Raw genomic sequence first — 18,184 nt, 5'->3', positions numbered from 1 at the left:
GCCTAGTTGAACCCGAAACATGTGGTTATTTACGTCAGAAGCTTCATGAAGTTGCAGTACCACGCGAAACCCCCATGCATCCATGGCTGAGTCAATGTTTTCTACAACAGTTTTAATAAAGCATTCATTGAGCAGATACTACTAAAGTGACGCACAGTACCGGGTGATTTGAACCCGATGCATCTCGGTAAAACGCTCCCTCCCATTTATAGAGTCTATAACCCAAGTAGCCTCAGTTGAAGCGTGAGTAATGAACCCCTTTACAACACCCTTTGTTCAAATGCTTCGATACTCAATGACCATCGAAATACAAATCGAACGAGTTTTAGTATATTAGCCTTGGATGGATTTCTAACCTAGACTGGTACTGCATTGAAGTTAAAATGCGTCAAACACTGGGGGACGAAACTAGCCGTGTCAAGCGTTGTTCATTAGTATCAATAACCTCGGATACGTTCTAGATATACAAGGCACGTCTCAATTGAGACACCGAGGTTATGGAAACATGTCTCGGATGCTTAACATGTGGGTGGGTCTTAAAAGAGCCTTTGTGTTGATCCTCGACTAATGTATTTATGTTAGATGTTTTAACCGCCGAAGCCGTACAGAGTACGTCCCTGGCGCTTCAGAGCGTAGACCACGTCCATGGCGGTCACGGTCTTTCTTTTGGCGTGTTCGGTGTAAGTTACGGCATCACGGATGACATTCTCCAGGAACACCTTCAGCACACCACGCGTCTCTTCGTAAATCAAGCCTGAAATACGCTTCACACCACCACGGCGTGCCAGGCGGCGGATGGCGGGCTTCGTAATACCCTGGATGTTATCACGGAGAACCTTGCGATGACGCTTGGCGCCTCCTTTTCCGAGTCCTTTACCTCCTTTGCCTCTTCCAGACATCGTTCTACAAGTGTGAACACAGCACGGATAAGAATAATGTCATAAATGTGGAGCCAGGATATTTATCTTCTGTAAGCGGACGTGATGGAGGCCCCAGTCCCTTATTTAAAGGGCGTTGCAATGGGAGGGGGCGTTGCAACTTGAGTCAGAAGGGGAAAATATGTATATTTTACGTTTAATTCATTTAGCAGATTTAAGTAAACATATTTGTACATATAACTATATATTTTACATCCGCTAAAGGGGTGATTGACTGGATTTTTGGGTACTTCACACTGTTCCTTACCAATGTAACGTTGGTTGGGCTGAAAATTGCCCGGGTGTTGTTGTATGCACCCTGATACATCCAGTGAAAGTTTCCCCGGAAAAAACGCTAAGTTTTCCACGTTTATCGTTTGCTCATGAGTATATAGATGAGCTGCGCGCTGATTGGTTGGTTTACAACTCAATATATGCATACATTTCATGATAGTTTGCTGTTGAGTGTTACTTGTTTCTTTTTGACTGTGATAGGCAGTTAAGTGTTGAAGAAAAAAAATCCCAATGCATGAAAGCCTTCAAATGTATTGTTTTTCTTGCAGTTTACTATACTCATTGTTATAAAATAAGTAAATAAATAAATGCATGTAAAAATTGATTTTTGCCATTTGTGAATCGATATGAATCACTAGAATACTGAATCGCGATTTAAATGTGAATCAATTTCCCCCCCACCCCTACTAAATAGACATTAGGCTACATGTTGGCAAACGTTTCAATGGTTTTCTTATGGGTGGAGCCCAAAAAGAAAAAAGGATCATTTAAATATGTTCATATTCATCCTCTTACAAGAAAAATGAAAGGTTTTCTTACTTAGCCCTTTCTCTCCACCAAAGTCTTGGATGACCAGGCCTTTCCAATTCTGCTGAATTGTTTTCTTGTAGGTGTGAGCATCACCCTCAATGGACAGTTTGGAGGCTGGTTTCCACATCTGCCGGATCTCTTCTGGAGTTGGATGGTTGGCTGTCCACCCCTGCTTACTACGTACTTACACAGCAGATGTTCACGTCTCTGGAGATACTGGGAGGATTCTGGGAACCCTGCAGCAACCGTCTTCCTTTTGCCTGGTGGCTGGCCTTCTGTGGAAACTTTGAATGTGGTGAGTATTTTTCGGTAGGCTCGGAAGGCTGGTCGTCCTTAATTGGTGCAGGGCAGGTCTCTGAAGTGCTTTAAAGTTTAAGGAAAATAAGGATTAAAATAGTACAAATGAGGACAACTTGGTACACAATTTTGAGATTTAATTAACGTGTTGTTTTGTGTATGAATATGAAGATGCTCACTCAATTAAGGATTCAAGCATTAGAGCCCTGGCAACTATAACTTGCGGCAGTTGCATTCGATAATGCTGGTTGTCCAAAAAACTGTTATGGGCCATGTGATGTGCCACAATCACCTTTTTCTGGAACGCCATCTGATTCAAAATTAAATAAATAGGTTCATAAATACGTAAATACATAAATACATATGGCAATAAAATAAACCATGAAAAAAATGTCATACGTAATGGCTCACAATGGTTGTGTCGTCAGCAAACTTAACAAGGAGGTTGGAACTGTGTGTTGTAGGAGAGGGCTGAGCACACAGCCCTGGGGGTTGCCTGTGTTGGTGATCAGTGTGGATGAGGTGCGGTCACCGATTCTCACCACCTGTAGCCTCACCGTCAGAGGCGTTGTTAGACATAAAACTCTACTGGGGCACAGGCCCCTATTCATATCCCTTTTTTTTCTTTCAAGTTTGCTGCGCACAATGCACTATAGGCTATAGAAACTCTGCTTGCTTAACCCACCATACAACAGTTCAGGAACACAAGTTGGATATCACTTTTGGCAGGTACATCAATAGTTAATGCGCGTGCGCACGTTTCTTTGCATTATTTTGGGTGCAAATAGCCTACTGTTTTTTTGAGCTTCATACGTAATATTGTTTTCATGTTTTAGTCAAAATATGATGATTGGTAGACCTCACATTTATAAACTTTCTTTAGTTTTGTAATGTTTTCTCAGCCTACCTCAATTCTGACTTATGGGCAAGACAACTACAATTTAAACACAAACAAACTATGAATTAAAACTCAACCATAAAACAATGACTGGACAGGCAGGGACATAATTATGATGGAGAATACCATTTTCGGTATCCTCCATCATGAACTTACCCTCCGTTGTAAGTTCACCTACTCATATACTCACAATGAGGTCATTTAAAATAGTTTTTTTTCCAAAAGGATTTATTCACAATATCGTAAAAAAAAAAAAAAAAGAACACTAAATTAGGACAACTATTAACATAAGTGTACATATGACCTTTTAAATTGAATTTGCCAAAAGGATTTATGCAGAACATATATTTCTTTCTTAAACTAATTTGTAAGCATTGTAAACATTTACATAAGTGTACATGTATTTTTAGTCCAAGCAGGTACCCCAGTACTGGGATACACACTGGGCCTGTTGATGTTGTAACAACAAGATGTTAAGTCCTCTCATCCACATGAGTATTCTATTCATCCAGCCATTTCAGGTCCAGGCCCTCTCCTCGGAAGAACTTCCTCTTGGCACCGTGGTCAAAAGAAAGTTCAGTGTTTGTGTCAATGTCCTTCACAGCCTTGAAGAGGATGGCTTGCTTTTCACCTTCTCCTGTGTTGAAGATGCAGTGAAGTGGCTTCAAGTTGCTCTTTTTTGAAGAATGCTTGATCCTTCTGCCAAAAGTTTCTGCTCCGTGACACTCACATGGACTGTGGCCATCAATGCAGAGTTCCGTCTGCCCAGCTCTGAAGAAAAACAGGCCACGCATGTCTTCTTCTGAGTTGTGGCTCATCATTTCTCTCCCCTCAGCAGCTGTGGTGATGATTCCATGGTAATCACAGACAATTGCACCTTTGGCAAAAGGCTTGGTTGTAACCACTCCTGTAATAAACAGAAGATGAAATTTTGATTAGATTAAAATAACTAAATAAATATATCAGCTTGGCAAACATTTCAATACGTTTTTTTTTTTCATGGGTGGAGCCCAACATGATAAAAGGATAATGTAAGTGCTCTTATTCATCCCCTTCCAATAAAAAAATAAAAGGTTCTTACTTAGCCCTTTCTTACCACCAAAGTCTTGGATGACCAGGCCTTTCCAATTCTGCTTAATTGTTTTCTTGTAGGTGTGAGCATCACCCTCAATGGACAGTTTGGAGGCTGGTTTCCACGCCTGCCGGATCTCTTCTGGAGTTGGATGGTTGGCTGTCCACCCCTGCTTCTTAATCTGCCTATACAATTTCCTGACAGATGGTTTCTGATGGATGTATTTTGCTGAAAGAGATAATAAAATAACATCAGTCATGCTAGTCATTTATCACACTACATAAATAGCCATGTGTAAGTCATGTATTGATTTGGTAATCAATGTTATGGATTGGAATACTTACACAGCAGATGTTCCTGTCTCTGGAGATACTGGGAGGATTCTGGGAACCCTGCAGCGACCCTCTTCCTTTTGCCTGGTGGCTGGCCTTCTGTGGAAACTGGGAATGTGGTGATGAAGGTAGAAAAGTATTTTTCAGTCGGCTCGGAAAGCTGGTCGTTCTTACTTGACGGAGGGCAGGTCTCTGAAGTGCTTTAAAGATTAAAGAAAGTAAGGATTAAAATAGTACAAAGAGATGTGAGATTTAATTAACATTGTTAATTAAAATGTTGTTTTGTGTAAAATGAAGATGCTTACTCAATCAGGGATTCCAGCATTAGAGCTCTGGCCAACATAACCCTTGGCAATCGCATTCGATTATGCTGGTTGGCCAGAAAACTGTTATGGGCCATGTGATGTGCCAAACCCTCCTTTTTATGGAATGCCGTGTGATTAGAAAATTAAATAAATAAATCAATAAATAGGTAAGTAAATAAATAAAGTAAATAAATATGGCTATGAAATAAACTGTGAACAAAAGATGTCAATAAATATAGCATCATATATAAATATAGCATCATATAAATAAATAGCTGAATCCATTTACCTAAATAAATGAAAATCATGGATTTATTTCAAAATGAACAGAACATAGACATTAATGACCATTGAAGTCCCACTAGAGAAAAAACACAAGTAGCCGTTATCTATCCACTGCTCGTCAATGCGAGCTAGTTAAACTCACAGATTAGACCAGGGGTGTCAAACTCATTTTAAACAAGGGCCACATCAGCATTATGGTTGCCCTCAAAGGGGCAGTTGTAACTACGATGTAAAAACATTGTTTGTAGCTGTAGCTTTTGTGAACATATTCTGCTGCGATTGCAGTCCGCCTTTAAATTCTTGGACAATTTGCAGTTTTTCTTGGAGGATACATGTGGCATTAAAATCTCTGTGTTTGGTGTCAAAATGCCAACGTAGATTGTACTCTTTAACGACCGACTTCGCCTTACAAACATTAATCTGTTTGAAGCGTCCCCAAGCGTGGTGAACTGTGGGAAGGCGAGCGATGGCAACCAAATCGCTTCCCACAGTGCACCACGCTCGGGGGCATGTCAGACAGATTCATGCAGAGTTGTAATTCTCTAAAAGTTAGTTCTTATAACGTCATGGCAAAGTGTGCAGACTTGGGTTTACGTACTCACAATATCGATCAAAATACAACTTGTAGCATATACAAAATACAAAAAATGTCATTGTACAAATACAGACACGTATCGTACAGGACTGGATATGCAGCCACACAGGCAATTTGTTTCTCCTCCATCCTGAAACTGAAAGCTAGAAATGTTTACCATGGTTGCTACGTTACGAGAAATGAGAAAACACTCCGATTGGCCATCGCTAGCGAAAATCGCTCCTCATTAGCATAAAGTTGAGAACATCTCAACTCAAATCACTTGGAACGCGTTGCATCGCTACCCACAATACACCACGCAAGCGATTCGCCTGGCTCCATGGAAAATGAATGGAGGGCATGATGACGCGTAGCTGCAGTGTGAACGCACCGTTACACCTTATACTAATATCATAAGTTATTATAGTGTCAACAGTGTGCTCTCAACTTGTATTATGTTTTTGTTTTGTTTATTACAAAATACAGACACCTGTGATTGTTAATGTGGGTGTGTACCTGTAATGTGATTGAAGTGTTAATTAATAAATCTCCTTGAGTGAGCGCAGTTGCTATGTGTTCGAAGTCAGTCAGGTTGTTGCGTCTACTCTGTTAACAGATAGTTTATATTTTCAGTATTTACCCTCAATCAATGAAAACAACACAAAACATAATTATGCAGCTGAAGAATATAATAACAGTGCAATGTCAGCTACATTTTTAGCAGCATATAATAATAATCATCTAAACAATTAGCTAATATGTGGGCACTGCTGTAGCCAACAAATCTTCACCAAAGTGAGCTCCACTAGAGTGGTGTAGTCTACGAATGAATAATCCAAATGAAAGTCCTACTGTATCTGTAAATGTAATGTGCTAGATAGTTAGTCTTAACTCAATGCCAAGTCATCACTCGATGTCCTGCCCTTGCACACTTTAGCTATAGCCACCATATGTACTTGGCTAACATTACACTACAGAAAATGGACCTCTCAGGGTGTGTTTTAAGATGCCTGATGAAGTTTGATGTTGTTAATCCTGCATCTTTTATTTTTGTGCGACATTTTTCATATTGCACTGCGCTTGTTGGTTCCTGTGATTTGAATATCTATAAAACCAAACTAAATGACAAAGGGCATGTGTGGAGCTGCCATGCTTGCTTGTCCTATTCCATGCCCTCTCTCTCCTCTCCCTTACTCTAATTTTCTTTTCTCGTCAGTCAGCTGTATGTATTTTCTAATGACTTGTTGTCCACGAGTCTTTACACCTACAGTCCGAGTGAAGTCTGAAGTCACAATATGTCGAGTCAAGTTGGAAGTCAATGATAATGCGACATATGTGTGACTCGAGTACGAGTCTCCAACTCGAGTCCCCATCTCTCGCTAGAGGTTACTTCCTGGACATCTTGCACACAAACACGGTGCTCGATAAGTCTCAAACAATTTAAGACTTGGTCATCGATGTCTTTGTTCTGTAGAGCACTTATCCGCCCAAGTGCCTCTGACACCACTAATACAACATCTGCCCTACAGCTTGTTTTTCTCCAGGTAAAGGTCTGCCTATGACTGAGTGCAGTTGCTTTGGTCTGAAGTTACCCACAACCCTCTCATTTGCATGTAGGATTGGAAATAGATCCAGCACAGAAATAAATGTGGAAATAGGAAATAAAAGTTCCATGAAATAAATACATGTCTTTTGAAAAACATAACTTTGAAAAAAGTACATGTATTTCTTTATTTTGGTAAATGGATTCAGCTATATATTTATATGATGCAATCTTTGTATATTTATTACCATCTTTTTTTTCACGGTTTATTTCATAGCCATATTTATTTATGTATTTACCTATTTATATATCACATTTTGAATCAAACAGCGTTCCATACCTTTTGGTTCTCCATAAATTTTGCTGATGCTTGTGTCTCGGCAGCCCTTCGGACCGCAATACTACTGACAGGTTGGAGATTGTAGCTGCAGTAAGAACATTTGACATGAAACGTTAATTGTGATGTGTCTGTTAATAGGGTGGAATACAAGAAAGTGTCAACATTTACTCATCAGCACATGGATGTAGGTAGGAACATACCTTTCATGGAGTCGATAGATGTCGTTTGTGACCTTGTGAAGAGGTTTGCCATGGGATGAAATGAAAAACTTGTTGCAACTATCCTTGAGGTATCCACGGCGAATTTTATCGTAGTACGCCTGTAACCACTGTGGGAACAAGAAAGACAATTACTTGACTGCAAAACATTGTGAGTTATACATAATTTGCATCATACTAAAATAACAATGGTAAAACACATTTGGCTGCAAAAGGACTTACAGCTTCCTCCTCCAGTGACAAGGCAAGTGTGACGACCTGTTGTGTTTTGTGGTGACATATGCCAATCACAGCCCTGCTACCAACATTCTTTCTACTCTTCCACTCTTTCACCTGGAACACATCGAAAATATTTAAAAGCATTTCTAAATAATCATTACAGCATATTCTGGGGGAAAACTCCTTCAAGCTGTTAAACTAGATGCACTTACAGTCATACCCTCCACAGCTCCAGGGAGCTGAAAGTGACCCAACACCATGACCGCTTCACAGTAATAGCGGAATGACGTCTTTTCACTGTCAAAGACATGGGATTCATCCACTAACTTCTTGAAGATGTTCAGGAAGTCTGCCTTTGCAACCTTTAAAATTTCCTGGCAATCTGCAACGCTGCGCTGGCCATTGGATAATCGATTGTTTCTAGATTAAACAAGAAAATAATAGAGAAAAACGGGAGACAGGTTATTAAACACACCACACTCAGGATTGCAGTAGTAAACAACGAGGACATCAGTGGTAATAAGACAATAATGAATAGTATTTACTTCATGGTGACCAATTCATGTAAATGAGCCTTGGTAACAAGCTTCTTCAGTGACAGCAGAAGCTCCTTGTACGCTTGGCACATGGAGTGGAGCTCTGCGGCTTCCTTTCCCGGATCCAGCTTCATCTTCAGGAAGACTACGAACCGTATCATGTTCGTGATGTAGTGCAGAATGTTGGCTGCGCTCATGTCTGCCAGTCGTAGTTTTGTCAAGTAATCCCGTGTCTCTTTGCTCTTCTTGAGGAAGTCCAGATTTGGCTCATCCCCCCTGGGTTGCAAATAGCGCAGGAAGCGTGACACGTTGTCAACCTTTGAGAGAAATGAGGAGAGATAAATCTTAGCATTAACATGGAACATAGTTGAAATTGGTGTCCTGACTGAAAATCAGGGCTTAATGCGGGTAGAATTTGGTTGCGGCGGGTAAAGCAGTCACTCTTACTAAACACTTTGGCGGGTACACACACACACACACACCAAAAAAAAATGTATTCCATTAATTTGGGTTTGCGTTAACGCCGCTAATAACGCGTTTAACTGACAGCGCAAATATACATATATACATATATACATATATATATATACATATACACATACACATACATATATATATATATATATACATATATATATATATATACATATATATATATATATATATATATATATATATATATGTATATATGTATATATGTATTTATATATTATGCTGTTGCAACAACTACTGACGTTAGAAAAACTACAATACCACACCGGATCTAGCTAGACCGGAAACAAAACAACAGGCACGCCCCACACACTTGTTTGGGCTTGTGAGCAGGCTAAAGAGTAGTAGCAGAGCCCGTTTACGGGAGAAGGATGTTGTTGTCTTGGCCGGAGAAGATAATGTATTTCGATTTGGATGAGATTCTTATAATAGGCATATTCATTTTTCAACCCAGCGCGTTAGCACGACCGAAGTAGGGCTTGACCAACTTACGTTTTTCAGGTGGTAGGCTACATCATATTCGACGTTGAACTACAAAAAATAAACCGTTGTTGGCAAAGTTTGCATTCAACGTTTTTCGAGTCACCCGGTACTTTGTAAATGTAAATGTACTTTAATGAAATGCTGCCATACCACAGATTTTGTTGCCATTTTGACTAATAACACCGACAAAGTAGGTTATGGCAGAGTTTGTAGTTCTGCAGCCAATTGTGCTCGTGCCGTGTGCAAAATACCAAACCAAATCAAAGTGCAGATAACGAAAGGGAAAACAGTAACACCTTTTCTTTTAAATTATATATATGAGTTGGTTTATTTTTCTTAAATAATATAATCTACAATTTATGTTGAACATTTCGTTAATTCAGCATTTATGACACAAGCGGGAATCAGATCTCACACTGCCATATGGCAGCTCGACTAAAAAAATCTTAGTCGACCAAGAGCATATCGACCGGAAAATCGACTAGTCAACTAAGTGGGGACAGCCCTACACGCCACACCTTGTACTTCTCACGCTGAGAAGACAACACCAACCGAGTTGTCTTGCCAACATTGTATGCATTAATGGACGAGGCGCATATTGAAGTTTCCTGCCGCCAGCACGTATCGTTTTCCCCTGTGTTAAACAGTCTCGGCCACCGTGCGTTTGTTACTAGGTAAGCAACATACGTGACAGAGAAGGTTTGGAAGAAAGCTTTCGTTGCATTGTTTATATTTACTCCAGAGAGGCAAGAACATTTGGTAATATAGCCCTTTGTTGGCAAAAATAATATTGATGCAGTCAAAACCGATACAACTGCTATGCAACCAGAAGTTTTGGCTCAGTTTGGCTGGCTTAGGCTTACGTTATCTGAAACTAAGGGAAATGTTACAGAGTATGGGAAGCACTGAAGATGTATTTCTTCATTTGATTTCAAATTATAATGTATTAATAGTCTCATGATGAAACTGACAATGAAGAAGAGAAAAAGAAAGACTGTTGACTAATGAAATTGCTGAATGTCTAGTAACTTTGGAAAACCACTAACCACAGTGACTGGTGAGCAAAAATGGTAATGTCAAGCACTGCTGAAAATGTATGTGTAAATAGATCTTACCTCCTGTTGAGAGTTGGTGATGCTGAGACTGTCCGTGAGGTACCTTTTGAAGTCCAAAATGAGACTGGCATCATCAGGAAACTTTGAATATAGACCCGCTTTTAGCATTTTCCCACGCACACTGGGGGGAAAAAAAGAGGGGGAGAATTAAATGATGAGTTGTAGAATTGAAAAAAAATTGTAGTCCAGATAATAAATTCTACTTCAACATAACACATGTATGCAATTTATGATACTTTTGCGAGGAAAGGTCTCCTGTCCTCTCATCCAGATCAGAAGAGGATATGTCACTGTCATCAGTCCCTTGTGGTGAAGAGGGGGGAGAGGTGCCAACACATCTGGTGGCAGTTGCTGAGGTGCCGTCACCTGCAGAGTCTACGGCCATGGTCTCAGGGGGCATGTTTCTGATGAAGTACTCCCTCCCAAGAAGCTCCTTCACCAGGGCTGAACGACATTCCAGGTGGGGCAGCATCTCACAGATACGTTTGTAATCCCAATTCCTGGTCCAGGTCCAATTCTTGGTGGAATCCCTGGCCTTCTGCACCTCAGATGCTCTTTCTTGTGGTGTGCTGTTTTTCATACAGACCCTGGCCAGGTGTTGAGACAACCTGTCCTGTGGCTTTTGGCACAGCAGACAGTTCACACATAGGCGATCAATAGACCTTCAAGGTAAACACAACAAAATATATAAAAAAAGACATTCATAACAGTGAAATAAGAAACTCTTAAGCTCAAAATGCAGAAAATGCCATTGAAGTAAACTCCCATAATATAAGAAGGTGTTGCTGTAATAACAATAATCTTACCTGTTCTTAGCTTGTTCAGCCATAGTGAAAGTAGAGTAATGAATGATTCTTCAGGTAAGCAGGTAGAAGTTCAGGTCAGAAGGTAAAGATCACTACATGAGCAGAACTGTGCAGTGCTTGAAATGTCCTCTTCTATTTAAACAGAAATATCAGCCAAGCTCACCTAGTGTGATGTAATTGTAGCACATGGAAACTACGCCTGCTTAGTAGGGGTAAATAACTTTAAGGTTAACTATAAGGCTGGAGATCAATATCTGAGTCCCTAAACCTCAGATCAACTAGTCACAACCCTATACTGACTTCAGGAAAATAATAAAATAGTTTTGGCTTTCGGATTTGGTGATGACCTAAAGAATATAACACAAGCGTAAGTGTCTATGTGCACCTTACCCTGTATATCCCTGACCGACTATACTTTACTAGCAGAGGATGATACAGCCCCTACTCCAGATAAGATCAAGAATTTCACAGTACATGCAATAGTTAAAAAGTTTCAAATTAGTGGTGATTTCATATACTAAATCAATTGGGGGGGGGGGGGGGGGAGTATTGAATTGTAGGCTACTCAAAATCAACAATGGGTTCACTTTTCATGGTTATTGTCAAGCTTGTTACGACGCTGGCCAACTTATTAAACCTGAGCGCTCAGATATGATTTATCCTATTGAATAAATTCATTAAACCCCTTTCATCCACCGTTTCAAAATATTGAAAATAACTTGTATCGATGCATTAACCCAAGCTATGATAGCATGACATTAACAGCAGTCACAAAAAGCAATAAACATTACATGTCACAGATCAGTGTCCTCTCAACCAAAAGTTGTTTTAACAAAAATGGTTCCAGTCCAAACAATAAGAAAAATACTCAAATCAAATATTGTCCGGGCTCAGTCCATAGGAAAAAAACGGTATCGAAGTATCAAAACAAATAGGCTGGCCAAACAACGTCCTTGTCCAGGCAAATGGCAAAGTGACAAATCAACGAACAAAAATGCATTCTCAGTGGTTTCTCTTCACTTTAGCTTGCTGGTAAACGACACAAACTTGAGTGACTTCACCTTAAATCTTCCCATGTTTTCACTCGTCGCTGGAGCTCTAATTCAGTCTGGTCAGCAAGGAACAGTCGAACTCGGCAGCATGAAGGATCCAAAAACAGCTAACACAAACCAACGTGATTGTAACTCCTCCCCGTTTTATTCTGTTCCTGTTCTCATACAGGGGACTCAACCCAGTCTCATCCCAACTCGTACTACAGAACTACAAAATAACTGTACTATGCTAACATGCTTTATAAACGTACTCGCACGTGTCTCACATACAGTACAATCACAAGTCTTAATTCTCACTGACGGTGTCACACTGAAAACAAGTCCGTGTGGACCCAATTACTATTGCTACATCCGTCTTTTTTCTTATTTTCTCTTTCTTAAACTGTGTGACTCTTAATGAACTGTGAAAAAATGCACACAATACAAATCATCTCTGAATGACAGAACTCATTTCTGTGTTACTGTGAAATACAAATCCTCTTCACAACTTAACTGGAGTGATATTCCCTGTTAACATTGACTTGTGTTTGCAGAAATCAAATCACAGAACACTTTTTTGTAGTTACACGTTTCTGTTCTACTGCTTTTCCTATTTCAGTCTTAAACTTATAACTACACACATGACTAAAACATGTACTTTTCTCACCTTTTTTTTCATTAGTCCCCCCAAACTCCATGTCTGGTCCACACCTATTAGTTCTGATGAAGAAAGTGTTTTGTCCGTCTCTTCATAAACGGAGTGACTAAGTTCAGTTGAGTTCTGGATTTTAATAAGTATTTATCAATCTGCAGACTGGGAGAGAAAACCAGACCTCTGACAATAAATGACAAAACAACACCAGGCTTAGGTTTCAATCAAGTCTCTCTCCGCTCTGAAGGCCGGAGGACCATCTTTTATAGGGCACAAGAATGTAAACATAGATAGTGACAGTCAGGCAGTAATGACGTTACAACAGTCTCAGAGAAAAAGATTCACAGCTCCTAACACATGACCACTCAAACTACAGAGTTCATAGTTGGAGCTCTCCTTGTAGTCATGACAAGGACCATTTAGCCAGTACTTTCTCCTGATCTCAAACATCTATTAACCCTGACACATAGACACAATCTACTCTTATTAATAGCAAGCTTACATGAGAACATACTAACTAATATCCAATGACTAGTTCTCTCGATTAGTGAATAATGTAAGCACACAGGATATCTAAATTTCTTCCACAGTTCACAAATTATTTGAAGCATTGTGGCTCCACTACTGTGCCACCAGCACTTATGGTCATAGGCAAGACCTTGTTATCAGGTGAGTCTTTGTCACCAGTCTCTGTGGCTGTGTGTGGTCCGGGAACGGTCTGTGAAAGAACGTTGGCGTTGTTGGTCCTTGCTGTGCCCGTTCGACTTTTGGCTGCAGAAGGCTTGCTTTCGTGGGCAGCAGTGTTCTGGTGCGAAGACTGAGGCCTTGTGATGGTGTGTCACGGTGATCCAGAAGAGCAAGTTAAGGATCCGTTCCAGTCATTTTGGCTTTGTGCAAAAGTCTCTTGGCTATTTTGACGACTGATTCCACTTTGCCATTGCTCTGAGCTTGTCCAGGTGACAAAATCGTATGCAGAAATTCCCACCGCTGAATCTTTGGAATGATTGCAATGAATATTGTGGTCCGCAGTCCGAGATGACAATATCAGGATGCCTTGTCTGGCAAAGTGAGCTTTCAGTTTCCTTATCACAGTTGTAGATTTTGTGTCTGCAAGATAATCAATTTCCCAGAAATTGGAGTATTGGAATCTACAGTGATAAGATAGAAGGCTACTATCAAAAAAACAGATCTTGGCCTACCTTAGCCCATGGTCTGTTTGGCATTTCATGGGAGATCAGTGTTTCTTTTTGGTGCTCATAATCCACTGGCCTGCAAATGTCACACTAGGCTACATAGGTCTTGATCTGGTCATTCATGCTTAGCTAGTATATGCACTCTCTGGTCCTTCGTAGGCATCCTTCCACCCAAGATGAGAGGAGTGTAGGCAGCGTGTGATGTCTCTCCTCAGCGCATCAGGTATGACAACACGTTCACCCCAAAACACGATTCCGTCTTGGTGAGTCCTTTCAAGTTCAAGTTCAGGTCTTTTATCGTTGCCACCCCATGCAGTACCGGTTCTAGCACATCTGGCGCCCTAGGTGAAATGTATCAACAGCACCACCCCCCCCCCCCCCACCTCCCTCCCCGGGAGCGCAAATCGTAGTGCCGCCCCCCCAAACGCAACACGGAGATATGACGTGGCGCAGTTGGCGCCCTCTGCTGGTTGAGCAGGAGGGTTAATTAATGGATGCACTTGGGAAAATGCCGCCCCCCTCTTCATGCCGCCCTATGCGGCTGCCTATGTCGCCTGTAGGAAGGACCGGCCTTGACCCCATGCCACCCCGGTAGATCCGCCCCTGGACCTTTGACGAGTCTTCAACAGCTAGAACCAACCAGGGCCCGGTTTTTCCAAAGGCTCAATCCGGATAAAATTGATCCGGATTTAGTAATCCTTTTTTTGCGATCCGTGATCACATAGTTTTTCAAAGCAACATCGGATTTGATCAATCTGATCCGGATAGGAACTTTTCAGGATCACCAAATCTGGATAACCAGTGCTCAAACAGGATAGGAAAACACAATGTAGAACTAGATATGTAAAGAGCAACAAGTAGAATAGCCAGTGTGGGGTCAGTATAAGTCTATTTTTATTTGAAAAGAAAGCACACATAAAAAAAAACTAAAAACAAGAAAAGCCCCACCCCATCCTCTTCCAGCAGTCTGCTCATCTGAGACCAACAACACAAACACTGTACATAGACAGGATATTTATAACAAGTTTCAAATATAGATGTATTGAATAAAAAAAAGACTTAATGTCAAATACTCCACAACAATTTCAGACTTCCTCAGCTGATGTGGTTGAAAGACCAGCTTGCCTGAGTGTAGCCTTTAGGAGGCGGATCTCAAGTCTGGCCTTGGTTTGCTGCAGTTTGGTCAGAGTCAGTTGTTCCTCTGCCACACGATGCTGTGCTTCTGCCCTTTCAGTCTCTTTTTGCAGAAGTGCCTTGCAATCATCATCTTTGTTTGATGAAGGGCGCTTCAAGCCTTTCCTCTGAGATCCTGTGGTAACTACCACTGGCTCAACCAATGAGGATCCAGCTTCTTCCTCTGGAACAGAGCTGAGAACCAATATAAATACCCTCTTTGGATCAGCCTCAGGAGGAACTTGCGACTTCTCACCTCCAATTATGTTGAGGACCACATCTGTGTAATCTCCCCTCTTAAATGGCTTGTTGCTTGTTTGTGGGTTTTTGGCTTCAGCATGGTCCTTTGTTGCCCTGGCCTTAAGTAGAAAGAGTTTGGCCTCATAAAATAATCCCCCAAACAGCTGTCAAAATTGACCAAAATCTATACATTTTATTCTGTCACTAATTGATATATATATATATATATATATATATATATATATATATATATATATATATATATATATATATATATATATATTCATCACAATCGAAAATATTTTTGTTTTTAGAATATTTATTAGTGATGCATGCAATGATTACAGAATAACCAAATAAATGCAAAGAATGGCAATCACTGATTTCTGAAATCCAAAACAAATCAAAATCAGAAATTGTGTCTAACTATTGCGTCCCTTGTTGCACGTCCTGTTTGTCTGTTCTGGCAGAATGCAGGAGGTTGGTTAGGGTCTCCAAGGAGCTCAGGTGCATTATTGTCAGCACAGAGAGGGACATTGCACTTAGTAGAGATGTTGTGCAGGACAATACAGGCAAAGGTTATGTTGCATGCTTTCGGTGGTTCCGCTCTCAGGTAGTTGAGGCATGTAAAACGCCTCTTGAGAACTCAATTTAAATGCTCAATTGCACATCTTGCTCTGCAATGAGCAGTGTTGAAGCGTGCCTGCGCCGGTATATTTGCTGTTAGAAAAGGAGTCATCAGCGATGGAAGGACTGGGTAGGCACTGTCTCCTAATATTATGCCATCCGGTCGGTTGGTTTGGAGGTCTCTATATAGAGCACTCTCCCTCAGCATGCGTGCATCATGGACAGACCCAGGCCACTTGACAACACAGTTGGTGATGATGAGGTCAGAATCACACACAAGTTGGACATTGATGCTGTGCCTCCCCTTTCTGTTTATAAACTCCCATTCATTCTCACAAGGTGCTTGTATGTGGACATGTGTGCAGTCGATTGCTCCAATAATATTGGGCATATTCCCCAAAAGAAAAAAGCTGCGCTTGTCTTGGGCAATCTGGTTGTCCTTTGGAAAAGAAACAAATTAATTGACCAGGCTGGCCAGTGCGATTGACACATCTCTCACCACATCACACACAGCAGATTTCACCACTCCCATATAGTCACCAACAACTAATAGAAAGTCTCACATGCATAAAATCGGAGAGCAATGAGGAATCTGGTCTTCCACAGACAGACCGTGACTCCTTTGGGTTCTGTGTTGAAGTTTTGGCCTGAGAAGGTTCACAAGGTACTCTATATCAGCCTTCCTAAAGCAAAACTGGACATACAGCTCCTCAGTGGTGTATTGCTCCAGTGGCTTGGTACGTTCAACATACACCCTTTGACGGTATCCTCTCCTGGCAAAGTGGTGGAGGCGGGGGACAACACCTGCCATTTCACTGTCTCTCTGTGAATCCTCTAAGAAAGGCTGATTCATATGGCTGTGTTGTTGGTCTTTTCAAACACACCTATTACAACTGATTGGTTTTGGCTTGTGTTCAATTGAGGCAATTGGACCCAAGGCCTATAATTAATGAAAAATGTTCACTTTAGTAAAGCAACGGAACCATGGACTCAAGAAGCTGTAACTTCACTGCTGCTGAAACCAATGCACTACTCGAGGGTGTTCGGTGCCATTATGGAACAATATTTGGAAGTTTTAATTCTGCTTAGGATACCAACAAAAAGAAAAATTATGTTTGGATTTTAATCACAGAAAATGTGAATGCCATAGGGTCTGGCCAGAGGAGAATCGCCTACCAAATAAAATTACGGTGGAAGAATTAGGGTTTTTGTGTATAAGCTTCACTATTGTTTTTACGGTAAAATAATGTAGTTTTTAAAAAGCAATAATGCAAAATGTATCAAACTTTCTTGTATTTACATCAACAGTAGCCTACTTCTGTTAATTCAACAGTTATTTCATGTTTTATCATTTACAGTTTTTTTTACTATTACTACTTTACTGTCTTTAACCGTTAAAACAACAGATTTGTTTTTACATTGCAAGAATGCTTGAGTACATATGCTCAGCTCTACTACTTTATCGCATCGGACTAGTGCAGCAATTTAACAGAGCTAAAAGGATATTTGATGCAGCCCCACACACCAAGACAGCGACAGCCCCCCTCGATTGGAACATGAAATCTGTTCCGGGGGAAATAACTCTAAAATAGGTTATACTTATACAAAAAAGGATGAAAACAACCATTCCCCATTGTCTCCAACTAATAACAAAAACTATAACAATAACAATATACAGCAACGGAACTATAACAGTAACAATATACAGTAACAGGTTTACTTTATTTGTAACATTTAGATGGGCAGTGTGAACATAAACTATAATTACAATGTAAAAGTTACATGTGATACACACATAGGCAAACGCACACCATAGGTTTACATAGAAACTACACACATATCTTTAACAATAATAGAATTGACTAAACAAGAACATTTTTAATCTAGTTTTAAATGTCGAAACCGTATCAGCCTCCCTAATTGAGATAGGTAATTTGTTCCAGAGAAAAGGTGATCTATATGAGAACGCCCTACCTCCAGCAGTTTTTTTCTTAATTTGGGGTATTACCAG

General features: G+C 40.5%; 2 protein-coding genes across 3 annotated transcripts; both read right to left on the bottom strand.

The window, feature by feature from the left end:
* Positions 1-126: 126 nt before the first annotated feature.
* LOC146267798 (histone H4) lies at positions 127-911 on the bottom strand. Its single transcript, XM_084710176.1, has one exon. It carries the CDS (start codon positions 897-899, stop codon positions 588-590), a length of 312 nt encoding a protein of 103 aa, XP_084566302.1. The 5' UTR covers positions 900-911; the 3' UTR covers positions 127-587.
* Positions 912-3,152: 2,241 nt separating this feature from the next.
* On the bottom strand, positions 3,153-12,579 carry LOC146267797 (uncharacterized). 2 transcript variants are annotated; one of them, XM_084710158.1, is made up of 12 exons: positions 11,258-12,579; positions 10,688-11,113; positions 10,452-10,572; positions 8,371-8,678; positions 8,038-8,245; positions 7,829-7,939; positions 7,589-7,716; positions 7,389-7,473; positions 4,647-4,759; positions 4,354-4,541; positions 4,019-4,237; positions 3,153-3,844 (listed from the first exon to the last, which is right to left on the bottom strand). In XM_084710158.1, the coding sequence occupies exons 1-12, from the start codon at positions 11,278-11,280 to the stop codon at positions 3,438-3,440; spliced, it is 2,337 nt and encodes a 778-aa protein (XP_084566284.1). In that variant the 5' UTR covers positions 11,281-12,579; the 3' UTR covers positions 3,153-3,437. The 2 variants fall into 2 exon arrangements, with proteins under 2 accessions (XP_084566284.1, XP_084566285.1); XM_084710159.1 differs by having other exon boundaries at positions 4,034-4,237.
* Positions 12,580-18,184: the final 5,605 nt, after the last annotated feature.

Source organism: Hypomesus nipponensis, chromosome 11 (genome assembly GCF_054491055.1).
Source record: "Hypomesus nipponensis isolate SF chromosome 11, ASM5449105v1, whole genome shotgun sequence".
In the NCBI taxonomy this organism is placed as follows: domain Eukaryota; kingdom Metazoa; phylum Chordata; class Actinopteri; order Osmeriformes; family Osmeridae; genus Hypomesus; species Hypomesus nipponensis.
The sequence above is the reverse complement of the archived record's forward strand: the minus strand, read 5'-3'. Positions and strand labels throughout refer to the sequence as shown.

Bases quoted from the DNA above. Each gene is read 5' to 3' on its own strand.
- LOC146267798 (XM_084710176.1), bottom strand. From the start codon at position 899: ATGTCTGGAAGAGGCAAAGGAGGTAAAGGACTCGGAAAAGGAGGCGCC.
- LOC146267797 (XM_084710158.1), bottom strand. From the start codon at position 11,280: ATGGCTGAACAAGCTAAGAACAG. The intron at 8,679-10,451 runs GTAAGATCTATT...TTTCTCTCAAAG, and splicing joins TCACCAACTCTCAACAGGAG to GTTGACAACGTGTCACGCTT. The intron at 3,845-4,018 runs GTAAGAACCTTT...TGTTTATTACAG, and splicing joins TGGTGGTAAGAAAGGGCTAA to GAGTGGTTACAACCAAGCCT.